The 26,943-nt window shown below is 38.6% G+C and overlaps 1 protein-coding gene across 6 annotated transcripts in view; it reads right to left on the reverse strand.

Moving 5' to 3' along the window:
- Positions 1-811: 811 nt before the first annotated feature.
- ARHGAP21 (Rho GTPase activating protein 21) overlaps positions 812-26,943 on the reverse strand; it is a 131,030-nt gene continuing 104,898 nt past the window's right edge. For all 6 annotated transcript variants that reach the window (XM_055543829.1, XM_055543824.1, XM_055543828.1 and 3 more), the window contains 17 exons: positions 23,170-23,328; positions 22,930-23,032; positions 21,300-21,336; positions 18,404-18,529; positions 17,023-17,307; positions 14,647-14,711; positions 14,430-14,566; positions 13,465-13,607; positions 12,570-12,725; positions 12,350-12,428; positions 11,133-11,206; positions 10,966-11,055; positions 9,244-9,369; positions 9,008-9,049; positions 8,586-8,691; positions 6,628-6,659; positions 812-3,316 (listed from right to left, as the gene is read on the reverse strand). In XM_055543829.1, coding sequence (XP_055399804.1) covers positions 1,628-3,316; positions 6,628-6,659; positions 8,586-8,691; positions 9,008-9,049; positions 9,244-9,369; positions 10,966-11,055; positions 11,133-11,206; positions 12,350-12,428; positions 12,570-12,725; positions 13,465-13,607; positions 14,430-14,566; positions 14,647-14,711; positions 17,023-17,307; positions 18,404-18,529; positions 21,300-21,336; positions 22,930-23,032; positions 23,170-23,328 — 3,449 coding nt within the window. In that variant the 3' untranslated portion in view covers positions 812-1,627. The remainder of the gene's footprint in view (positions 3,317-6,627; positions 6,660-8,585; positions 8,692-9,007; positions 9,050-9,243; positions 9,370-10,965; positions 11,056-11,132; positions 11,207-12,349; positions 12,429-12,569; positions 12,726-13,464; positions 13,608-14,429; positions 14,567-14,646; positions 14,712-17,022; positions 17,308-18,403; positions 18,530-21,299; positions 21,337-22,929; positions 23,033-23,169; positions 23,329-26,943) is intronic.

A 26,943-nucleotide genomic window follows, 5' to 3' on the forward strand; every position in this document is an offset into this window, starting at 1 on the left:
TAAATTGAGACAACTAAACAGAACTTTTAGAAATGAGACACAAGTGAAATTTAAAACTGGACAGATTTTTGTAAAATTTAATAATCTTTAAGTACCCACTATTTCTAAGAATATCTTTGATAAACATTTTGCAGGTACTGTGTGGCAAGCAATATTTTGGAACACTATCTCACTTAAATCTAATAACCCTTATAGTAGATACTGTTATCATCATTGTTTGTACAAGGGAATAAATTCAGAGAAGTTAAATAATGTGTCCAAGTTTATGTATCTAGGAAGTATAGAGTTGGTTTGACTTCTAAATGCATGTTCTCTTTACTCATTATCTCTATGAAAAGGTAAACAGCATACATGACTTCAGCCAGAAAAGTTAAATATTACCTGTGTACACAAGTAAAGTTAGGCCAATAGAAACAATTATAAGAGATCTCTGCCAGACACAGCCAAAAAGAGGAGGAGGAATGTTAAGACCAGGTAAATTTGAAAAGGCAGAACTGGGATTTCTCTAGTGGCCCAGTGGTGAACAATACTCCTCGCAATGCGCAGGACACGGGTTCAATCCCTGGTTGGGAAATTAAGTTCCCACATCTTGAGAAGCAACTAAGCTTACACACTGCAGCTACTGAGTCCATGTGGCACAACTAGAGAGTCCGCGTGCCACAGTGAAAGATCCAAGTGATACAACTAAGACCTGATAAATAAATATTTTCCAAATAAATCTATAAAACTAAAATAAAAATTAGAATGGCAGTTATAAATGAATAGCATTTAACTATATATTAGTAACTAATAAGTTTCAAGCCATACAAAGTTCACCAAAACAATTTTTATTTCCAGTGTTTAATTGGGTATGCACACAGGCATGACACAGGTTTGGATCCATTAAGTCCTCATGCAGAATTATATTCTTCTCCATAAAGAAGCCAGTTCCATCCAGGTCACTATCTACACACCTATGTTACAACATTTATATCAAATCTGGTATCTGAAGAAAAGATACACATATAATATGTTCATTTAAGTTACGTATTTTACAGAAAGATTAAAAATTCAAGTCACACAAAACTCAAAAACTGTATTAAAAGTTGGAATAGAAAACTCAGAGATCCACCTGGAATGACTAGAGAATCGAAGTTCTGTATCCACCTGTGTTAAAACTGGTAAATGTGATGAAATTTGTTACCAATAAAACACATTTTTTTTTTTTTTTTGCTCAATGTACGTTATCTAATTTAACAATATGGCACCCTAAAAACCAAATGTATTTTTATGATGAGGCACTTTTGTTAGTGATGAAACCAAAAGAACATGTCTGCCGCATACTAACGCCAGAGATTTTCTTCAGTTATCTTGGGTGTACACACTATGCAGTGAGTTGCAACAAATACCTTGCTCCTTTGTATACAACTATCCAATATATTTTAAATATATATTTATTTATATATTTATATATATATATATGTTCTTCTGGCTGTAGTAATGCACCGTAAAGGTATTTCACAGTGCAAAATGATGAAACCAGCCCAAATGAAGGCTGCATAATAACAATTCTGGTACAAGAAAATATTTACAGAGTTACTGGAAAGTGTAACAGTAGCTTTTATTTGCTCCAGAAAGGACCCCCAGTTTAAAGACAGGGATGGAACTGTGCTTTGTGGTCTGGGGTTTCAGACAGTTGATGAGGTTGGACCCTGGCTGCAGAACTGGAGTTTTGGCTCGTGTTCTGGAAGCTTTCTCCATTTATTTGGTCAGGTGACTGTGATGGTGTGGAAAGAGGGGCCCTGTTAGTTGAAGCCAAGGTGCTGGAAGAACTGTCTGCATCGGACTGGAAAGACAGGGGCGGGTCCCTGGTTGGTATTTCTAAGGTGCCAAGACTCTCAGGCTGGGGGTCCCCCGTGTCCCCTCTGCTCAGGTCAGTCGTACTGGTGCGTAGCCGCTCCCTGGCCAGCCAGTCTGAGATGGACAGGTCCTGGGCGGAGCATTTGGGCTTCAATCGATTCACAGCTGAAAGTTCGGATTCTCTGTCCCCGCTCTGCTCCTGGGCTTTCCAGAAATTCAGAACACTCATTTCAGTAGCATCCCTGTGCCCACCCAGCGTGTGTCTGCGTTTGATGTTTTTCCTTTTGGCAGGATCGGCGATGGTTTTTTGACTTCCTACTCCAAACATGTCATCGGCCGGGGCTTTGGGCCTCAGTTTTAACCGATCGGCTATTTTTGTTTTCCAAGTGGGTTCCTGTTTGTCCGATTCGCTTCTGGCTGGTGGTGTCAGTAAATTTCCGGTGGATTTTCCTTTTTTCATAACGTCGAACACTTTGGTGATGGAAGGGGCTTCTTTCTCATTCTTGGCATCTCCTAGACTCCCACTGTCTGACTTGAACCTGGCGGATTTCTTCCTGGACAGAGTGTCACACTCGATCAGTTTATGGGAGCTGAAGAGCTGTCTCCGGCTTTCTAAACTTGGTGTTAAACTTCCCTCCGTGCAGCTGACCTCACTGCCTTCTGAGTTTCTCCGGCTGGTCCTCGTGGCCTCTTGGAGTTTTCCTCTTAAGAGCCTGTCGGAGGCCGGGGCGGCAGGGAAGACCGGAAAGTCGCTCTCGCTGTCCGTCTCCACTGGCCGGCCCTCGCTGACCAGCTCGCTCCTCTCGTCATCAGCTTCATCTCCCCGGCTCTCGGCCATGGACTGCACCTCGGGGCTCAGCCTGCTGGAGTCGAGGCCGGCCAGGTAGGAAGCGGACGGTGCGCCGGCGTGGTCGGTGATGCTGCCGACACTGACCAGGAGCTCGCTGTGCTTGGGCTCGGGGCTGGGGGGTTTCTTGGTGGGAAAGCTTGCCGGGGGAGCCGGGGCGTGAGTGCTGAGTGGGGTGCCGGAGTCGGACCCCGTGTCTTCCAGGTGGGAGGTCTTCTGGGCCGCGAGGGCCCTGGGGCTCTCTCTCAGGACGGCGAGGCGACAGCTCAGGGTGGGTGACCGGCTCTGCTTGGTGCTTTGAGGGGCCGGGGGCTCCAAGCTTTCCCCACGCGGGGCCCTCTGCTCAGCTCTGCCGCCTCCGCTGCTGTCTTTCTTCGTGTTGTTTTCTTTGGGAGCAACGGTCCTTTGTTTTCGGCCTGGTGTCTCACTCTCTTTTTTGGACTCTTCTTTAATGTCGTGGTGACCCTGCTCCGAGTTTTCTTTCTTGAAAAACACATTGTCCAGCTCGTCTTCCGAGCTGCTGGGTTGTGCTTTTTCTTTTGGCTTTTTCCTCTTGCGACTGGCAGCCGCGAAGATGGAGGATACAAGCAGGTCCTTGCTGTACTGGTCTTTTCCGGATCCCCAAGAACCCTGGGAAGCAGAGATACAACACTTTGAACAGAACGTCATCGAGTTCACTTTATGAAAAGGTTTCCCCCCAAATATTTATTTTTGTGTGTGTGCAATTGCTATTGCTTGATTTAAAAAAAAAAAAAAACAAAACTTTTAAAAACTGAAATATAGTTGATTTACAAGGTGGTGCCAATCTCTGCTGTACAGCAAAGTGACTCAGTTATAATACATATAGATATTCTTTTCCATTATGGTACATGAAGGATATTGATATAGTGCCCTGTGCTATACAGTAGGACCTTGTTGTTTATCCATCTTATATGTAATAGTTAATTTACATCTGCTAATCCCAAACTCCCAGTCCTTCCCTCCCCCACCCCAATTATTTCTTAACCACTAAAGCCAAGTACTAACAAGGTATGGTTTTTATACCTCCTTTTAATTTGTGCCTAACATAAGTTTTTATTTTCAATTAATTAGAAATGGGACTAATTAATATTTATCAGCCAAGTCACACAGCTCACATACACCTGTCTTTCAGGGACACATTTTGTGTTTGGTGGCCCCCACCCCCCATTGTTCTTAACTTTTCTGTATCTATGGACCATTCCCGCTTCTGCTATACTCCGTGGGTCTACAGGTTCTTTCCTCTGGAACACAGGTTTCATAGTCAATATTCTGATGCTGGTTACTAAAATCTTATGACTACCTTTTTTCTAATTACAGATGTCACATGATACAGATACTGTCTCATAAGCTGATTAAGATAAGGGAACTTTAGGGTTCCCATTAGTTCAGTCAGGCTGGATCTGCAGAGAATGGCCTTAGGTAAACTAGGTTGGTAATGTCTTCACTGATCTCAAGGAACAACCACATCAGAAAGTTCAAAAAACCTAAGGTCAATTCAAGATCTCAAATCCTGTCATGCCCTGTATTGAGAAAGTGGCAGTGCAGCCAACCAGCTTTGGTTCCTGAAGATGACTGCTTAAGACCATTCAATTAACATATTCATAATGCCCACAGGCTCAGTTACTGGGGGAGAGGGGTGTCAATAAACCCTAGCTGGTTTAACACACCCCATTTAAGATGAGCAGGCAGGCAGTATGGTGAGTCAGAAGCAAAGTATGGTTTCTCTATTGTCATAAAAATTTTAGACAAGCTAGAACTGCTATACTGAAGTCTTGAAAATTAAAGTAAAAACTTAGGCTGTTGTATTAAAAAGGACTTTCCAAAATCAAGTCAGATGTACAGAACTTTGTTCTTCTAAGTTATAAAGGACTGTCTAATTATCCAGGACTTTTCTGATGCTTATTCACATTTTAACACATTCACATTCTGCTGAAGACCTCAGGGAATGATGGCTATGACTGGGCTCTGAATTAGAAGATCTGGTGTTTCTTTAGCCTGTTCTTCCCTCACTTGCTGCTTATGACACTGAGCAAGTGATTCAGTTTTCAACAACTCAATTTCATTGTTTATTTAAGTGAAAAAAATTAAGAGTATCTTTAAGATTCCCAACATCCATGATTCTGTGATCATGTATATATGTTAGAGCAAATGACTTTTACTTCTTTTATAACTGAAAACATTGTTACAGAAATACATCATTTGGTTATCTGCACCATAATTGATTAAGATGAAGAGATTGCTATAATCACAGGTTAAGAAATATGCTTCTAGTAAGAGGGATGGAGGAAATTTCAAAAAAGTTTTTTAAACATAAAAATCTAAATCTGAAGTCTTAAATTCTGGCAAAAAGAGGTGGAAAACTGGTCCAAAGTAAGTCAGTCTAAGGAGACATGACAACATAATGCAAGGATTGATCCTGATTGCAGCCTGTATACAAGAAAAGAAAAAAACAAACACTGTTGGGATGACTGGTCGAACGTGTGTAAATGCTGTACATTAGAAATAATAATGTATTGTATTCATTAACTGCCTGAGTGCAATAATTATACTGTAATTATACAGAAGAATGCCCTTGTTCTTTGGTGACACACGTGGAAGCACTTAGGGGTAAAGTGTTATCATATCTATAAGTAACTCAAATGACATAGAAAAAAATTACATACATATATATCAAGAGTTACCAACTGAAAAATCTAGGGCAAAAGGTTTGAATGCTATTACTCCAGTAACTTAAAAATTTCCAAAATAAAGTTAGGGTAAAAAAATGATAAAAAAAACTTTTTATAAGACAGTAATAATCACAATATAAGTGATAGTGAATGATATATCATTAAATATTTTACAATATTTTCTGCAAGAAATTAAATTATAATTTAGTCATATGTGACCTCATTATGCTTAGAAATGATATGTAACATTCATGTCTCATTTCCAAATAGAACATTTAAAAATTTTTATTAACAATTTTACTTGCTACTATCTCAGCAGAGCAAAATTTGAAATAAACTTTCTAACTATAAGAATGTCTTTGCTGCTGCTGCTGCTGCTGCTAAGTCGCTTCAGTCATGTCCAACTCTGTGCGACCCCATAGACGGCCTCCTACCAGGCTCCTCTGTCCCTGGGATTCTCCAGGCAAGAACACTGGAGTGGGTTGCTATTTCCTTCTCCAGTGCATAAAAGTGAAAAGTGAAAGTGAAGTCGCTCAGTCGTGTCCAACTCTTAGCGACCTCATGGACTGCAGCCTACCAGGCTCCTCCATCCATGGGATTTTCCAGGCAAGAGTACTGGAGCGGGGTGCCATTGCCTTCTCTGAAGAATGGCTTTAAAACTACTCAAATAGTTGTGTACTTTGGTGGTGGTGTCAACAGAACACAAATTGTGTAAACAAAAACTGACTGTAAAAACAAAATTAATGACCTTGTTGAAAAGAAGGCAAGAATATTTTTATAAAAATATGTAACGATTAAGTCTATATCACTACTGAAATGTTTACAGATGAAATACAATGTTTGGCATTTGCTTCAAAATAGTCCCAAGGAGGAGGAAAGTGGGCAGGGTGCAGATAAGACAAATGTTGACCGTATGTTAATTGAGGATGGATAATGAGGACTGAACTGAACTGAATGAGGACTCATACTAGTCTGTCTACTTTTGTGTATGTTAGAAAATTTCCACATATAAGAACAAAGGGGGAAATGCCTATTTCTTTGTATTATACTAAACTATGCTGAGATAAACCCAACACCCCATTTCACAATCCAGTATTCCTCTATCATATTCTAAGCATTAATTTTCCCCTTTATAATACTGTTAGTCTGTGTCATCAGACACAGACAGGGGTGCACCACATACAAATCATAACCATCAGCCACAAAGCAATTCCCCCCTAAAATATTTCCCAACTGTAAGAAACAATTTACCTTAGATTTTGTTGAGTCACTAGTAGCTGAATCTGTGGGAAGTTAAGGAAAACACGGTCAGTATTGGTCAGATTCTTTACTGCTTCCCACAAACAATGCAAAAACTTATGGAAGAGACAGGCACAGAACAAAATGTGAAAGCAAAACTCAAAAAACAATAAAACACAGTGGATAGTCAGAGCTCACAAAGATGCAAGCTGCACCACAGAAAGCCACCGCCATGAAAGGATGCTGTGAATTGTAGGCAGAATCAGCTCAATGAGAGGGATGGCAAAGGAGCCCTGTACTAAACAAAACAGAAACACTAGTGTTTATTCAATTTTCTAAGTATTCAATCTAGCAATAAAGCAGCTTGAAGACCTTTTGAAGAATGGCACTATGTACCACATCCTGTATCTGAAACTGATACACAGTGTAGAACATTTGAGATTGTTGGCTGCCCTCGCTACAAATTGAGATGCTCAGACTTGGTGTTGTCTACTTTGATTTTTGTCAGACTGTCAATGGTAAATTTGAGAAGCATTTACTGTATGCATAATATGCATTCGGATAACCCTGCTTCTAGGTCACTTTGGTGTCATGTTAAATCATGCTGATCTCTGTGCTTTGGACCCTGGTTTCACATCTGTGCAGTCAGGGATCCTTTTGATTAGTTACACTGCTACCAGTTTTCCAATTATCTAGTAACAAATGTTATCATGAAAATGGAAAAATGGAGAGCATCATTTTACTGTCTGGCAAAAACTCAGATTGTACAAGTACAAAGAGGGTAGGAAGGGGCTAGCAGTCTTTAGGACAACATCAATTTTTGAAATTTTCTCTTTCAACTTCAGGGAAATGGATTTTCAGAGTTAATGAGCTGAGCCCCATGCCACACCCCTTTCAACACATGGCTCAATGCTTTATGACTTTAAGAACTGGTAGACCATACCATGCTATTTCTCCTCACGGTCTGCTTCAGAAATAACAAGAAACAGCAGAAAAACTTTTAAGAAAGTAGTCGTGATCTGTTTACAAGAATTGTAAGAGAAAATGTACACCACAGATCAACTCGGTGTGCGTTTACAGGAATCGGGGGTTTCTGCAGACAAGGCAGCTACAGTGTGGACAACAGTCGTCCTTCTTCCTACAGTTCCAGCTGTCCATCAGGGACACCACGGAATCCACTAGCGACATTACCGTGTGATAGACTCCTCCCATCTCGCCTGTTCAACATCAGTATAGATTTGCCTGTGTCAGTAAAATGCTGGAAGAAAAACCCTTTAGGACTAAAACACGAACTAGAGACAAAGGGAGAACATGGTGTAAAACATGCTAGGTTAGTTGCAACAGTTTGGCAGGAGAAAACTTTCATCGAAAGAGCCTGCAAGAACTCGTATTTCACCAAATATTAGGGTGGCGATAGAAAACAGACAAAAATGTCAAAGAGGTTGACTTTTATGGTGACCTCTGTAGTGACAAGATAATATATACTGCATTTATGGAAATGTTGCCCGTGAGCATTTTACGTAGTTAACTTGCTGCTTTTTCAACAGAACGTCCAGCTCGAGAGTAAGAATTACTCGTTAACAGTCTAGACCACACTTTCTGCCATCACAGCAACCACATACTCAGTAGCGGGTATCTGTTTTACCTTGTGATGACTACTACATGGAAACTGTGAATTAAAAAAAAATAAAAGAACAAAACAGTGGTTTGCATGCTCATTTTCCCTCATAGTTCCTTTCTGACAAGCATTACAACTCCATGCACTGCCAATGGCATTACAGTCACTGGAAGATAATCAAGATCAATCAGAAAAGGAAGATTACATTCTTTTATTAGTAGAAAGGGAAAAAAGAGAAGAAGAAAAGGAAAAAAAAATCAGAGTGAATTGTTACTTATGATTGATTTGCTCTTTCATGTTATAAAAATTTAGCTTTTAACCTAAAGATCAATACTGCCCAGGCAAGAGTTACCTGATACATCTCCAGGGGAGACGCCTGTCCTTCCAATGTTGGTGAGTAAATGATCTATGTTTGGCACTGGCTGGGAGTCTACTGTGTTTTCCTCCTGCACTGTTGTCTATGGTTAATAAACAAAGATCTCTTCATCATCTCTTCAAAGATACTTTCTTTAAAATTCAAACAACATTTAGTAAAAGACACATTACTGAGTGGAGGACATATACTTAATTTTTTTACACTGTTTGCATATAATTAATTACCAAACAAGCATCATACTTGGACTTTCATTTGATCAGAAACTGAGGTGCTATATAGACCTGCTTCCGAGATGCAAAGCAGACAATAGCATACAAAGCAGGAAGGTGACACTGTGGTAGGGTCAGCATCTCACGTGTCCCCAGAACATAGTATAAACGCTGACAGCCAATACTTACAAGAGGTTCTTCAGCACCTTCTTCTGTGAAAAACCAGTCATGCTAAAATTTAAAATAAAGATGGTGAAAAAGAGAAATTAAACAACCCCCTAAAGAGATCTATATTTTGGAGGATAGCACAGAAAAAAAAGTAATTTTTCTTAGGTGAAAAAAAAAATTATAACCATATGCTACCCTGCCAACTATCAGCTGCTCATGAAAAAGAATGTTCTTGACGAGCCGAAGCCGGAACTTACGTGCTGGATGAGTGTCTCTACGATCTTGTACTGATCTGGCATGTGAGTGACCATGTGTGTCATGTTATCTTCGGAGGTTCTCACGAGAGTTGGACCAAACACTATGGCTAGGTTTCTTGGTTCCATCTGCAACAAAGGATATTAGAAAACATCATAACATTTCTTAAGAAAGTAGGCTTAAATTCCCATTCCATGTTTGGCATTTTGTTTCTGAAAGGTTCTTTTGATGAAAAAGAAGGCAAAACAATGGTTGACTGACGTGTGTAAAATAGTAATACTACTTCCTGGTTGGGATTTCCATAAACCAATCTATATGCAAATTTTTTCTTGCTTTAATGACAACATACAACACAACTGACATTTTTTCCAAGAAGTGTTTGAGTGAAAGCAATTTATCTAGTTCACAACTAGTATTATAGGGAATTCCCTAGTGGTCCAGTGGTTAAGGCTCCACGATTCCACTGCAGGGGGCACGGGTTCGATTCCTGGTCAGAGAACTGCACAGCACAGCTAAAAAGAAGTATTACCAAAGTTGGATTAACTGACAAAACTATTAAAATCAAAGCTAATAAAATTTGTAAAAGAATAGGGAAAACCTCTCCCCTCAAAAACTAAAAATTGGAAATAAATATATAAAATTTTCTAAATTTGCCCAAGTGGTACATTAAGATCATGAATATGTAAAAATCTAATGTCTGAAAATATTCTTTTGATAAAACCTTTACTTCAACCAAGACTTCCAAAGCCTTTTGCTCACCCTTGTACCAATATGAATATCTCAGTGTTACATACCTAGATGTTTGTATGTTTATTTCCATATTTTGTATTCCTGTTTAACTACCCAGTTATCAAAGGTACAAATCTTTTTTGTTATATCTTATAGTGTTTAGTATAATCTTTTGACCTCAAGATTTGATTAAAACATTAAATAACCAATCCCAAAAACATACCAGAGAGTAAAACACCATTGTAGAATTAAAACAAAAAAAATCAAACTGATCTAGGGACCCATACCAAAAATTCAGTTTCCATCCATCACTATACAGTTGATCGCCTTTACCCTGTCATCCCCCCACCCTCCTTCCCTGCATCCCCAACCCTCCTCCCCTCTGGTAACCACTGCTCTGTTCTCTGTATCAGTGAATTTTTTTGTTTGGTTTTGTTTGTTCATTTATTTGGTGTGTGGGTTTTTTTAATTCAATAGGATATTCATAAAAAAGACATTTCTTTAATTCAATCAGGAAAAACTACACATGAATAGAATATTAAGATAATATTAAAGAATACTAAATTTTGGTGTGTTTGATAAAGGTAATACGGTGGTATTAAAACAAAACAAAGAAAAGGTCTTATCTGTTTAAACCAAAACAAAGGAAATGTCTGTGTCTGTCACTGTATACCACTTGATACATTTTTACTGTTGTTTTATGCAAGCATTGCACATTCAAAATATTAAGATACAGTTGAAAAATAAAAAGTGAACTTTCTTTTTCATTTTTCTTGCTGGATAAACATAAAAGAGAATGTCTTTAAAAAATAGTAATTGATATTTTGGGGATCTTTTAAGAGTGATCTTTAGAGGGACTTGATCAGCAATGTGATGTATTTTAGAGCTTTTGTTTAATTATCACCTATTTTTGATCATTTGGCCTGAAGCAGGGGAGCATGTCTTTTCAACTGAAGCCACTGAAAGCATATCTCTTCAATAAAGAGTTTCCATACCTTATTTTTTTCTGAATTTTCTGCTACTGTCTTCAGATGAGCCGAAAGAAACTTGAGTGTTTCATAATGATGTTCGGGCAAATCATGAATCTGAAACATATTATTTGCATGATGGATTTAAATGCTAAACTTTTGTTGTACCTCCAAAAATACAAAATAATACCTACTAGTCTTTTTAATGTTTTCAGACGATCTAGAGGATCTTCCTTACGATTGGCTTCAATAAAGTCGGCGTATTTATCTGACAACAACAGTAAAAACAAAAAAAACAAATTGATCTTAAATTGTTCAAGTGTAATCAAGTTTCCCTTTAAGATTCAATTTCAAACTATGATTAAAAAGAAAAACAAAATAGTGAAGACCACAAATAGCCTTTGAAATGTTGTCTTTGAAACTGCTATAGTTTTTAATATCTCCTAAGCCAACACAAGGAGAAGGCAATGGCACCCCACTCCAGTACTCTTGCCTGGAGAATCCCATGGATGGAGGAGCCTGGCAGGCTGCAGTCCATGGGGTCGCTAGGAGTCAGACACGACTGAGAGACTTCACTTTCCCTTTTCATTTTCATGCACTGGAGAAGGAAATGGCAACCCACTCCAGTGTTCTTGCCTGGAGAATCCCAGGGACGGGGGAGCCAGGTGGGCTGCCGTCTATGGGGTTGCACAGAGTCGGACACGACTGAAGCGACTTAGCAGCAGCAGCAGCAAGCCAACCCAAGAGACCCAAGAGACATAGTTTTGATCCCTAGTTTGGGAAAATCCCCTGGAGAAGGAAATGGCAACCCACTTCAGTATTCTTGCCTGGAAAATCCCTTGGACAGAGAAGCCTGGCAGGCTATAGTCCATGAGGTTGCAGAGTCAGACACAACTGAGTGACTGAGCACACACGCACATACAAGCCTTATCAAATAAAGGAAATTCCCTAAAACGTGAGTTTGCTGAGGGTACATCAGTCTGTCCACTTTCTCTCTCTTCACTGCAACACCTGCTACAGGGTCTTATCTCAAATTTTTTCAGGCTTGGCTGAAAAAATGTTTTTCTACTAATTGTATCTTAAAATGTCTGAAGGCTTTTCACTGAGAACAGTAATAAAGTATTTTCAACTTGGCTGTAAACATGAATGAACAGAATAATATATATTTTTACTGAACTGTAACAATTTTTTAATAAACTCTACTTTTCACTGAAATGTATCAGGAGGGAAAAACAATCCAGATCACAAAAATAACACACGATTATGCTTTGTATACTAATAAGAACTAAACAAAACCTCCTGTTCCCTTTAATAAAACTATTTTCTCCCAGTTTAATTGAATATGCTGTGGGTTCCCAACTATGTATGGTTCAACTGTTTCATCTGGTGTCTTTGGTGGAGGTAAACTCACCATTCGTGAAGAGAGGTTCTGGGAGTTTTCTGAAGAAGGATTTTAGTAAACTGCTGATCACATTCAAATCTCGCCATTTCTGGTTATGCAAGATAAAAATACAGTACTTTTGTAGTCAATACCACCAAAGGGGGGGAAAAAAAAACAAAACCAACAACACAGGCCAGTAATTCAAACAGAAATACCCAAATTAAAAAAGAAAAAAAAGACACAAACTTACATCATCTTGTATATCAATATCAGCCATTCCCTTGTTGAGCTCCTCCTGCATACTGGAGATGGCTGCATTGTTTCCAGGGACTCTGTAAATACCTGTATATTCGAGACCTCTTTCTTCAACTAATTTACAACATATGTCAACTATTAATGGAATATACTGCAAAACAAGAAATAAACATTTATTTAACACCATATGAATGTTTATCTTCAGTTAAAAGATGTATATCATAGCTATAAGACCCTTTCCATCAAGAAGGAAACAGTATATGAATTGCTGTTATTTGATACAGAGAAAATGAATATAGACATTGCAGAACTGCGAAGAGATAAAACCAACAGGAGATATTTGAGTCAGTGGGGAAAGAATGAGTAAGTCAAGACAGAAAGGAGAATCCATAGTAATAAAAGTCTAAGGAGGAAATAAGAGCAAATAAGACAATGTGGAAACAGTTCAGTTGAATAAAAGAAGGGTAGAGGGGAAGAAGGAGGTTAGAATAACATTCATCCACTCGTGATATGAATCTTAACATGTGCATTGTAAACATACACACACTTACATCTATAACACTTTCTCAATCAAGTCCTTGTTCCCATGCTTCTTTAAACACACATGACTTGAAAATGAATTCTTATCAAGCATTTTGAATACATTCCTACTGGTTGAATAATTATTCCATTTCAGAGTCAATACATGAGCAAAAAACGTTACAAAAATTACTCAACACACTCATACAGGTCAAAAGCACTTAAGAGAAACTAAGGTCTGTTAAGACAAGGAAAATATTCAACAGACGGACAGACACGCCCTGTAATCTGCAGGGCTGTGTACTCAGGTCCTAATATGACTATGGCTGAATTAATGACTTTAGGAAGTCTGGTTGGCTGGTGTCTCCTACCCGGTTTGTATGAGCTGGTGGGCAGTCGTCCAGTCTGACCCCGAATGTTCCCGTAGCAGTAGGCTTTTTCTCAAATGTCTTTCTCATAATACTTGGAATGCCTTTTCTCCACGTGCCTTTGTCTTTTGGAGGACTGGTATCATCTTTTGATTGTTTTTCAAAAGAAAATGATATAAGAAGAGAAAATGGCAACAAGGGTATCTAAATCATGACTTTAAAGATTCTTAATCAAGATTTATATGTCAGAGTCCTGTTCTATAAAGAATACAAACTTTATTTATCAAACATATTCTATTCTATTCTCTTCCAAATATAACACTCCTTTCAACCTTCCAGATAATCTATTAATAGTTGGAATCATGTATGCTTCTTCACCTTTTGACTATCTGCACCATGATTTTCTTTAAAACAGTCAAGAAAACAATCAATGTGACATCTTTATAGCGAGACTTTAGCAAAAGGAAATATATTGGTTCTATTTCAAAATGAAAGTGCCTGGATCTTCATTATTAATCAAACTGGTAGTTTTTGATGTGTTATATATGTGTTGGATTTTCCCTCTCTTGGTCTTTATTGTATTAACAAGAACTGATGTCTTGGACTCCCATCTTAAGAAAGGCCCCACTAGCCTAGACCAGGGACAAGTGATCTCTGGGTTAGTTCACCCTGAGCTGAGGTCCACAGAAAAATATGAAAATGTCTTTGCAATCCCAATTTTGTTTCATTAAAAAATATTTTAAACTGATACTTCAACTATATTTAGTTGATTTACTACAATCCCTGTTTTATTTTACTTTCTATTTATTTATTTTTTTGGCTGCACCATGGGGCATATGGGATCTTAGTTCCCCAACCAGGGATCAAACCCACACCCGCTACAGTGGAAGCTCAGAGTCCTAACCACTGGACTGCCAAAGAAGTCCCTATGGTCCCAATTTTGTATCTAGGAACACTGGTGTCAGTACCTTTACTGAGAAGCTTCCTTTCTGACTCCTCCTTGGGAGAGTGTGGACTCTGAGTCCGAGGCTCTGCTTTAGCACCAAGTAGGGTCTGCCGGATGCTAAGACTCTGGCGAGGGGTCTTCGGCAATGGCTCTGCTTTGCTGCCAAAAGAAAGGGACATTTGTGAACAAACAAGCATTTTTACATCCTGATGACCTAGGAGGCACGGTGGGATTCTCACCTCATTAGACTGTTGTATTCTTTTATTCTTCGACTAATTAGGTCCCTGTTCGTGACCCCAGTGTCCTACAGAATAAACAGAAGGTAAAATGAGAAAGTCAATTCTAAATTTAAATAGGGATCCTACTTTTTTTTGGTGGCAGGGGGTATGGGTGGGGGGCTCCATACTACTTTGCTCATTCAATACCGACACTATGGAGTGGTTTTAAAACCTCTATTCAAATCACGACCCAACATCACTAAGTGACAAATGCTCCAAGTGCCTCTCCCATTTCCAAGAGCTTTCTGTTTATTTCCTGTATCCCCGCAATACCTAGACAACCAGCAAGATGCCAGTGTTCAAATTTACTGAACTCATCTGTCATTTTTAATAAATGACTGGGAAACAGAGAGCCAGTTTTTTCTCGCTAACCCCAGAAAGATTGTTAGAACAGAAAAGCTCAAAACTGTTTTTTTTTTTTAACCTCAACAATATGCTGTCTGGAAAACTCAGAGTTGACCATATGATAATGATTTTTTTTCCCTACTGATTCCAGCTCTATATTGACATGTGTCCTCAAATATATTTATTTGTCTCATTTCGATCATAGTGAACATTATAATTTACAAAGAATACAGGCTTTGTAAATTCTCGGATTCAAATCTGTTCTTCTCATTTACCAACTGAAAAAGGATATGGTTAAGACCTAGAATAAGATTGCCTGGGTCTAAGTCCTAGTCCTGACACTTCCAAGCTATGTGACTCTGGGGACACTACTTAACCTCTCTTTGTCAAATAGTTCCCATGTTTGAAACATGGTAATGATTGATAATAGTGGGACATATTCGTATGATTACTGTGATTAACCAATGTAAAAATGCTTAAAAGGCTGCCTGCCATATGGTATATGCTCAGTGAATTATTACTTTCTGAGCTATAAAACTGGGTGAAAATATCTGTGTCTGAAAAATCAGATGATAGTGATGATGGCTGACATGAAGTGCATGTTCATGACCTACCAGGCACTGGGCTGCATTCTTCGTAAGGGTTACCTCCATCAACCCTTAAAACAGCCCTATGTCTCAAAGATGAAGTCATCTACTGCCCAATACGACACCTAGCACAGAGCAGGTGCTGATTCAAACAGGAACTCCTGTGAATTGCTACTTAGAGCTGAAATCTAAATCCAAGTTCTGATTTTCCCTCCTTACTGTGACAAAACTCACTGATGTTTTTTTATAGTGGTGGTTGTAGAAAAAGGGTTGTATTGACACAGATCCGGGATTCATTGTTAGCGACAAACAAGAAAGAGTATGCACTATCAGAGGAAAAAAAAACATAGGCATTTTTCTTATGAACTAAGTTTTCACGATTTAAATTGGATATAATGGAAATGACTAAATTTGGGAACATAATTCGCATAATTTTATGCTTGATGTAGGTGTTCCTGAATACTGTAAGAGGAAAGAACCTTGTGTTTTTCTTTTTTTGTCATAACAACAGGTCCCACAAAAGGAGAACAATATCTAAGCAAAACTGTGTTGATAGGAAAAAGGCACCCTTGAGTGAAATCTAGACTTAATCATTGCTGAATCTGCTCTGTACAGTTTATAGTTATGTACACGTGAAAACAGTATCTTCACTACTGGAATTTCTGCTGTAAAAATATCTTGATGGCTGTGAGTCAGAAACTCCTTATTAAAAAGAAAAATTGGCTTATCACATGATTTCTGATAATGCAAGTTTTCTTAGAATCCAATTATTGTGTTACTATAGGCTATATTATACTCTTGCCTGCACCATTTCATTAAAAAAAAAAAAACCACACTATCAGTATCTCTTTGAATTTACACAGTGATTTGAGAAGCATTTTCATTGTAACTTAAGCCCCACAACAATCCTGGTCTTAAGATAAAGAAACAGAGTATTTAGTCATTAAGGTAATGACTAGGACTAGGAACCTAGATCTCTCATCAGTTCACTGTTTGACAACGTATGCAGAATATCTGAATTATCTATTTCTCTAGCTCAGTAATGATGATTTTCCAGTAAGTGAAAATAATATAAAATATTAATATGTACACTGAATTCTTCTTCTTCTTGTTTTTTTTGTGTGTGTGTGTGTGGGGGGGAGGTGGGGGGGGGGAATGCAGCCTGAGGGTCCTGACCTCAGTTCCCTGACTAGGGATCAAACCCATGCCCTCGGCAATGGAAGCACAGAGTTCTAACCACTGGACCACCAGGGAATTCCCTGAGTTTTCCTTCTGGTCACCTATTTTTAAGTGGAAATAGCATACTATAATTTTTTTTTAAGTGATGTATCAGATTCCTTCAGTCTTCTTTTAAAAAACCATTGTGAAGGTTGTTGGTTTTATCGATGTCATTTTGGACAATCACCTCCTCGTTTAAATTGCTGCTCTCCTGGATGGTTTTGATCCAGGCTAACATGTCATCCCTGTCTTCAGCCTGAAACAGGCACTCGCAGTCAGACGTGGTGAGTCGAAAGACATTCTTCCTCTTGGTCTCGCTGTAAGAGATGTCTATTAAGCAGGCGTTAACACTGATGGGCTGCTCCTCCTCAGACGGAGTCGTCTGTTCTCGTTTATCTTTGTACAGATACAGCGAATGGCCCCGAAGTACAACATACATCTGCTTCCATGGCCGAATACTTCCACCAACGCGCTGGAGAACATGAGACAAATCAGACAGACTCAGCACTCGGCTAAGTCTTAGTGCAGAACAGACATGCCGAGCAGCGCTGTTAACATACAGAAATGTTAACCCAAGGTGGCAGGTGCCTGCTTCACATCAACGTGTATTTGTTAGGGGAGGAAAGACAAAATTTGTGCAGTGTAAACCAAGTTGGGCACTGCATTCCTATCACAATCAAGGGTAGTGAAACCTCAACTTTAATTGGGTCCAGAAAATAAAATGATAGGATAAAGCAAGTGTAGCAAAATATATAAAAAATGCTAAGGAAATAGAAAATAAGGAAAAAGATCAGTCAGAAAAATCTTTTGAGTGAAAGCAAGGCTTAGATCATGCAAATGACAAACACTGCATAAGGTGACTCCAAAATGATATGTACAAGTGATGAATTTAGTTAACAAAATTGATCAATTTTATATGGTCAAGCAACAACATCCAAGGTGGGTTTTCTAAAGAAAAGAAAAGTTTGATATTCTTTTGACAGTATTATAGTTTTGTTATAAATTAACTGCCCAAATATTGTAGGGAATTTTCTGGTAAAGTTTTTATTATATTGTTATTTGCTTCATGAAGCATATATTGATACTGTGATATTCATTTAAGTACCTCTTATGTTTATAAAATAAATGGAACGATAAAGCTATTTTAAAGGAAACTTAACAGAGTAAACTGAAAGATGCTGAATAAAAGTTTTTAAATATTAATATGGAGAATTGCCAATCCCTAAAGGACTACCCTGTGATAATCCATGGGTAATAAATTTTTTAGTAAGAGAAGCAGAGTTCCTTCTTAAATATGCTGATGTCACTTTAATGTTGCCAAAAGATAACATAGTCCATATGTAATTGATATAAAGAATGAAAAAGGAATTAAATTTTAAAACATATTAAATTAAATCAGTGATCAGAATTTTTTAAAATAATTTTTCCTATATGTCAACAAAGATACTTATAAATGTTTTTGACTCTTATTATTATGTATATGTTGCCATTTTCTGTATACAGACTGACTGCTTTGTTTTTCAGGGCCTGCATTTCACAAGCTCACGGTAGCTGAGAAAACGTACTACCTTGCCCTTATCAGTGACGAGTGGCCTGAAATGAAGCCACCCTTCCTTGGCAGCATCGCTGAAAACCTCTGAGGAAGAGTCTTTCCTGGATCCGGAATCTTCTGATGACTTTTGACTGTCTAAGATCTATAGAAAAGGTCACAGAAAACACAGCAAAATATCAGCTTTTTCCTTTGGAAATACTTGTATGTTGAAATTACTTTGCTGAAAGTCTTCTACTAAATCTTCCAAATGAAAGGCTACTTTTGAAAACCCCTAAATTTATCAATTACATAAGAAAAATTTTTATTTATTTATTTATTTTTTAAGATGAGCATCATTTTTTAAAGTCACCTGAAGGAATTTTTTTTAACTATTAAAAAACAACAGAAAGAGTACAATTTTCCTGTTCTTAAGAGCTCACAGTTTTAGTGAGGAAAGACAAAGAAGAATAAAAAATTAAAAAACAAAAGAATGATCAGATTGTGATTAGTGCCATTTGGAGAATGAAACAGTGAGATGCGATAAAAGGGACAACCAAGGAGTGGCTATAAATTGGTGCTGCTGAAGCAAGTCTTCTCTGCAGAAAGAACACGTAAGATGAAATTTGGAGAAAACATTTTTAAAAGGGGTAACCATGAAAGGTCAGGGGAAAGAGAAAATTTAGGGAGGATGCATAGCTAATGAATATACATTCATCGTTATCACCTTTTCTTTTTCTGTTTTATTTTTTTGGCCGTGCCAGGCAGTGTGCGGGATCTTAGTTCCCCAACTGAGGATGGAATCCAAGTCCCTGTGTTGGCAGGCAATCTTAACTACCACACTGTCAGGGAAGTCCTTCACTGTTATCATTTTAAATGTTCACTCTTCCATGGGAGTAAGAGAAACTGCTAATTATGGATTGTTCAGGGTCCTCCAAGCTGCGACAGGAAGTGTTGCGGGGGAGACCATGAAGTGACGCATCAGGGGAGTTATACCATCTGACCACACGGCTGGAAGGTCGCACTGCTTGCTACCTGGAGTGTGGATTTGAAAGAACAACTATGAAAGGACAACCTATGGGAATCCAGGCAAGGGATGACACGAGCTGGGACTACAGGAGCAAAAATGAAGATGGAGAGGAATGGAAAGGTTCAGGGTATATCCTGGAGGGGGAGTGGACTGGCACATGAAATGGAAAAGAAAAAACAGGCTAATTACTGTATTTGACACTTGAACAACTAGGTGACCTGAAGCAGATTTTGAGAGATGGGGAAAGCTGGGGGATACATGTCTGGGGGAGTCATCTAAGTCTACTTGGGTGTGTAAACCTTGAGCTGCTCATTACACATCCCATTGCAGATGGTGCAGGGCAGGAGCCCATGTGAGCCGAAGTCTGGGGAAGAGGTCAAGCCTAGCGATATACACTTGGGGAGATCTTTGGGGCAGGTTGTTGAGAAAATGAGGGTAGATGGAGAGGCCAGGAGTCAGAACCAGCTCTAGACCTTCCAACATTTTATATACTAGGCAGAGACAGAAATGGAGACCAGCAGAAGAAAGTGTTTCAGGAGGTGAGAAATCACGCTGGATACTCCTGAAAAGTCAAATGTGTTAAAAACCCAAGCAACTAGGGACTTCCTCGTGGTTCAGTGGTCAAAAATCTGCCTTCCAATGCAGGGAATATGCGTATGATCCCTGGTCTGGAAACTAAGATCCCACATGCTGCGGGGCAACTGAGCTTGTGTGCTCTAGACCCCACGCTCTACAACAAAGAGCCCAGGTGCTATGAGAAGACCCAACGCAGCAAAAAAAAAAAAAAAAAAAAAAGAACCCACACAAAAAGCCCTAACAACAAGTCTTTTATTGGTAACCTCGGCCTGAACAGTGCCATCCTGAAATGTGTGGGTTGAGAAAGACATGACATGGGAGAGTGGAAACCATGGACAATTTTTTCCCAAGGAATTTTGCTGTGGAAGAGTAAAATAGGAGCAGTAAATAGGGGAGAAGGGTTGCAGATTCCAGGAAGGTTTTTCTTTTAAATACAGGAAATAGTAGAACATGCCTTTACATGCTGGTGACTGAACCACTGGAAAGAGTGATTCTGCAGAAGAGAGAAGGGTCCTGAGAAAGGGAAAAGTGATGGAATTCAAAGAAGAAATGTGGGTGTTTGTGTTTAATAGGATACTGTTCCAAGTAAAAAGATATTTATTGGCATTTCCCTGGTGGTCCAGTGGTTAAGAATCTGCCATGCAATGCAGGGGACGTGAGTCCGACCCCTGGTTGGGGAACTAAGATCCCACATGCCATAGGGCAACTAAGCCCACATGCCACAGCTACAGGGTCTGTGAGCTACAATGAAAGACTCCACATGATGCAGTGACGATCCTGAGTGCTACAACTGAGACCCGAAGCAGCCAGATAAATAAAAATAAATTAAAAAAAATAGGTATAGGTATTTATTAAGATAAGGATAAGGAAGGCAGAAAGTGTGAGTATAAGTGAAGACGCTAATGTTTTTGAAGAAGGCAAAATAACAAAATTCCTGTCTAACAACTTTTAGGCAAAGGTATGAGGGGAGGGTAGATAACAGTGGATGGGGTGGACTGCATTGAGGGGGTGGTGGCTGAGTGAAGTAATGTTGAGGACAGAAAAACAAACATCCTGCTGGACAGTCAGAGACCTGTCCATAAACTTGTATCAATAAAATAAGAAAATCAGCACAATGCATGTGAAGTATTATATAGTTGATGAATACGTTTATAAATCACAACTTAGAAGGCAATTGTCCAAATGCACTTGAAGCTTACAGAATAAAGGCTTATGACACTTAAATATAAAATACCCAATGGTAAACAATTCTCTATGAAGAGCTAAAGTAAATTAAAGTTAATAGAAACATTTATCATTTGCTTGTATTTTAAAAATATTGACTACCTACCTTGATTCCCTTCAGGCTAGATACATGTTTAAAAGACCTGTTGGAAAAGAAATCTATCAATATTTGTAATAAGTTCATAAAAATAACTTAAAGATGTAAAAGTAATTTGACTATTACAACTACTCTTTCATTAATAAGATGACCTTTCATTTTTACCATGTTAAGTGTTCAGGGTTCAATCAAGTAAGGAAAAAGAGCCAATTTTATAAGTACTTAAACTTTCGATTCAGTGACAGAGCTTTCTTAAACTGTAAGTTAAAACCATCTCTGTATAAAAGGTGAGATTTTGTTTTCTTGGGTTTTTTAGATCAAAGAAAAAGCTACTTAGACTAAGCATTGGGCTTTATGTTATTAGTTACCCGTAGCTATAATGCTCTACTAAGGATTTCCACACTGTCAATAGTGAGCAGTCCGTGGCTACCATCAGTGGCCAGAGAGACCAGCCCGTGCACATTCATCCAGCTTGTGGACATGGTGGCAGCAAGCACATTATCAGGACTGGTCACGGCCACCGCTCTTCCCTCCGACCCTATTCTGGATGTTTCAGTACAGAGAACAACTCTGAAAGCCACTAAAAAAGCTTAGAGCTTCGGAGGACAGGTTCACACTGATTATTCAAAACAGGTTAAGTTCACGGGACAAAGCTGTTTTGTGTTGTAATTCAAAATTCATTTAAGGAGCACAGGATTTTAATGTGTGACTGAAGATGGCATGGTCCTTTCCTCTCAGTCCCACCATCTTTGCAGGAAGCAGAGTGCAGCTGGGATAAGGTAAAGCTGACTGTGAAACGAGGCTGTTACCGATATCTTTGTGTAAGGGAGAGTAAAGGCGAAGCTGGCTTATACATCGCATTCCGCATAGTAAGAATAATCCCTGCCAGTCACTGCCACTGCCCTGGCCACACCTTACACACTCCCTAAGGCAGCTAGTCTAGGAAGAGCAAACTGGACAGCAACTGGCAATAAATTTTGGAGTAAAAAATATACTCACCCTTTGATATAACAATCCTTTTTCTAACTGTACACACACACATATATGCTAAATGAACTATGTATAAATATAGTCTACGAAGGATTATTTGCTGTGGCATAAGATTTGACCATCGAAATGTCTACTAATAGAATACAGAATACCAATTAAATATATTACAGTGTAACTCCTCAGTGGAAAATTAAACAATCATGAAAAAGAATGAGCCAGGAATACACACACTGAAAGCTCTCCAAGATCCGTGTGTAGAGCACATATCATTTGTTTATAAAAATAATTAGAATACACACATGAATGTATATAAGCATATGCAAATGTGTATGATTTTACACAAGGAATAGCTCTGGAATTACATAAAAGATAGAATAGCTCTGTCTGAGAATAGGACTGCGTGACTAGAGGTCTAAAGCAGGAATAATTTTATGTGTATTTTTGTATCATAAAATACAATTGTATTACTGATTTTTAAATACTTTTTAAAAAAATTCAATTGAATGTATTATCACGTAACAATTTTTATTTTTTATTTGCATCTCTAATGTTGAAGTTAGAAAATACATCAGTAAATTCAGTATTTATATGTCAAGGGCATACTGAGCACCCACTAACAGGCATTTAAAACAACACGCTTGAGACTTACAGTTTTGCATCTTCTCTGTAATCATCCAGGCCCTCATCATATGATTTGGATCGTTCTGTCTTTGAGCTGGGCTGGGCATCCAGGCTGGGAGGTCCAACAGATTCTGCAAGTAAAACCCAACATTCAGATATGTGCAAGTAGTTTCCAGATTCTTTTTTCACAGCGAGAAGATCACCACAGTACCCTAAGTGGAAAACTGAGAACGTGAGACAATTCACGTAACTACTCAATGAAACATACCCTGGTCATGGGAGAGCTGACGTCGGATTAATGGAGCTGAAGTTGTGAGGCTGGGAGGGACCGTTGCTATGGAGGGTACCTGGGAGGTGGAGGCAGAGATGACCGCAGAGGCGGGGATGTGAGAAATGTCGTGATCGATGCTAGGGCTGGTAGGTTCATCTATAAGATAAAATGAAAATAAATATTGGGATGTTAAATGGCATCATCATTAATGATAACAATGACAGAACTAATCACTGGTACCCAGTGTTAAAAGAACCAGAGATCTGAACACAACCACAGCAATAACAGTGAATGAAAGAGTCATCTGTTAAAAGTCTACTCACACAGTTTCTACTCTAGTAATTCCAAAGAATTCCAAGAATATGATCTAAGAAATCAAATGAGTTGCTTTTACCCAAAATTAAATTGTTTGCTTCTACCAAATGATTAAGAGAATTCCCTGATGTCTCAGATGGTAAAGAATCTGCCTGCAATGCAGGAGGCCTGGGTTCTATCTCTGGGTCAGGAATATCTCCTGGAGAAAGAAATGGCAACCCACTCCAGTATTCTTGCCTGGAAAATTCCATGGACTGAGGCTACAGTCCATGGAGTCACAAAGAGTCAGACACGACTAACACTTTCACCAAACAATTAATACTTTCACCAAACTGATCAAGATACCAAAGTTCACAGGTATTCAAAACCTAAACTATAAAAGCAGCATGTTTGTGTGTATGTGAGAGGCGTGTGTGTATGAAAGATGACCCAGCTTGCCAGCTGACGAATGCTGGAAACACTAATTTCAAGGAATCTAACATTTACCTTAAAATAATTTAATATATATTAGGCACCAATTTCACAAATTTATCTTTAGGATGATTAATTTTAGCACAAAGAATAAGCCAGCTGTTAGGAATGGGGAAGACTGAGCTGTGGGTCAAAGGATTTAGATCCTATTTTGCTGGACTTTGTGAAAGCTCCTTAATTCCTCTGGATATTAAATTCATTCCCTATAAAGAAATTGGGCTAGGATTATCAGAAGGGTCATTTATAGCTCAAGAGGACTACAACAATAAATCCACAATAGGGGTAAAATTATCTGTTTAATTTATGTAAGAACATAAAATACTTAGGGGCTTTCATAAGCCAGAGATTTCTTAGGGGGCTTCTGAGGTTTGAATTTATTTTAAAAACTGACAGACCCGACTGAGAGTGCAGTTATTATTGGATCTACTTTCAATATTAAAGGAACTAGCTGAAAACCCAGAAAATCTGATTGAGGGAAACGATTCTATAATTTTTATAAGTACAAAGTTTAAAAAAATTTTTATTTCCCTAAGTAAATAAGCATAGTATTCTATAAGGTATGCTATAGATCAGTCTGAAATATTTCAGGATAAAAGCCAACACTACTACCAAAAGGAAGATAAATGAACATCTAAAATTATTCTGTGGTGAGCAGTTTTGCTACACTTGAAACACATAAATTTATCTAGTAAGAAGATGCCAACTCAAACTTGGGAAATCTGAGCTAAAAAGAGTGAATATTAAATTCAAAATTATTGTTTAGTCACCCAGGCCCATGCCTTTTGGGTAAATTTCAGATAACTAAGTTCTCCTGAACTGGAGAAGAAAACGGCAAACCACTTCAGTATTCTTGCCTTGAGAATCCCATTAACGATATAAAAAGGCAAAAAGATATGACACTGAAAGATGAACCCCCCAGGCCAGTAGGTGCCCAATATGCGACTGGAGATCAGTGGAGAAATAACTCCAGAAAGAATGAAGAGACAAAGCCAAAGCAAAAACAACGCCCAGCTGTGGATGACTGGTGATGGAAGTAAAGTTCGATGCTGTAAAGAACAACGTTGTGATCCAGCTCTATCCTACAAGCTCTAAGATTTCTGAATTGGCTTTCAATGCCAGTGTCAACAAGGCTGTATCAACCAAATTCAATTTTTAGGCTAACCCTAATTTGGTACACACATACTGGCCAACTCTGGGGTGAGAGGAACAAGAGAAAACATTTAAAATGTGGCAAAAATGAGGGGAGTACAAATTTTAGATGAATTTGAAGTGGGTAATACAACTGGCTTTTTTATATTAATAGTTATGAGTAGTAGTATGATGACCTAGAGGGGTGGGGTGAGGGGGTGGGAGGGAGGCTCAGAACAGAGGGAGGGAATATATGTATACATATAGCTGATTCATGTAGATGTACAGCATGAACTAAGAAAACATTTTGAAGCAATTATCCTCCAATTAAAAAATAGAAAAAAAAAATCAAGATTGGAGAATATACCGTAATACTTGCTACTAAAGAACAAACTACTTAGGAACTCATTATTCATTTTGTATTTTGTGTTTACTTGTGACAGGCGTTGAACTTTATTTTCAGGACATACTTTGAAGCTTTACAGGGCATGTGTGTATAGTGAAAGTGAAAGTCGCTCAGTCGTGTCCAATTTGCAACCCCATAGACTATACATCCCATGGAATTCTCCAGACCAGAATACTGGAGTTGGTAGCCTTTCCCTTCTCCAGGGCATCTTCCCAACCCAGGGGATGAACCCAGGTCTCCCACATTGCAGGTGGATTCTTTACCAGCTGAGCCACAAGGGTGTGAGTAGGTATAAACAAAATACTGCTAATGACTGATCTTCCTAATTTAAAAACAAAGTGCTTTATTCTCTTCATTTTTCTAAGTCTTGTGACCCCAGAAGACTATTAGATGTTAAATGTATAACAAAATGCTGGAAATTTTTCTTTCTGCAAGATGTTTCATTATCTCTGTATTACACAGACAACAAAGTAAATGAGTTGGCTCCATTCTCTGATATTTTGGGAAATAAAGCCAAAGCACCTATTTATTTGCATTGGTTATAATGCTTTCAAGTAACAAAAACAATTATTAAAATCACAGACTATTAAGACTCTGGAGTGTGATGCTACAAAAGCAAGCCTTAATTCTTTTTTTTCCTTCTAATTTAATGTTTCATAAAAAGCACAAAGCATAGTCCAACATTCTCCAAAGTATGTTTTATGGTACACTAAACTGAAATGCTCTAAATAAAAGAAAGGATTCATGGTCAAATACTTCTGAGACAAATTGTACTATATTCTGCCTGCTGCTGCTGCTAAGTCGCTTCAGTCGTGTCTGACTCTGTGCAACCCCATAGACGGCAGCCCACCAGGCAAGAACACTGGAGTGGGTTGCCATTTCCTTCTCCAGTGCATGAAAGTGAAAAGTCAAAGTGAAGTCGCTCAGTCGTGTCCGACTCTTAGCGACCCCATGGACTGCAGCCTATCAGGCTCCTCCGTCCATGGGATTTTCCAGGCAAGAGTACTGGAGTGGGGTGCCATTGCCTTCTCCATATCCTGCCTAGAAAACTCATAAGATATAAGGAGTACATTCATGATCCTGAGAGTTCTATGATAGACAAATTTAATTTTTAAAACTCAGCATTTCTCAATTTATTTGATCACTAATCTTCACACCCCCTCCCCCTGCCTTTATCAAATGGAATTAGTGTTCCCAGAAAATACTTTGAGAAACATTGCAAATGGTCTCTTTTACTCCATTTCAATGCTGGTGTCTATCCTAGTAAGACATACATTTTAAAAAATAGCTAGATTGGAAAGACAAACACTGGGCCTTCCCCAGAAGTCCAGTGGTTAAGACTCTGCCTTCCAGTGCAGAGGGAGTGGGTTTGATCCTTGGTTGGGGAACTAAGGTCCCATATGCCATGGGATGTGGCTAAAAATTTAAAAAAAAAAAAAAAAAAAGACCTA

Source organism: Bubalus kerabau, chromosome 13, assembly GCF_029407905.1.
Source record: "Bubalus kerabau isolate K-KA32 ecotype Philippines breed swamp buffalo chromosome 13, PCC_UOA_SB_1v2, whole genome shotgun sequence".
Lineage (NCBI taxonomy): Eukaryota > Metazoa > Chordata > Mammalia > Artiodactyla > Bovidae > Bubalus > Bubalus kerabau.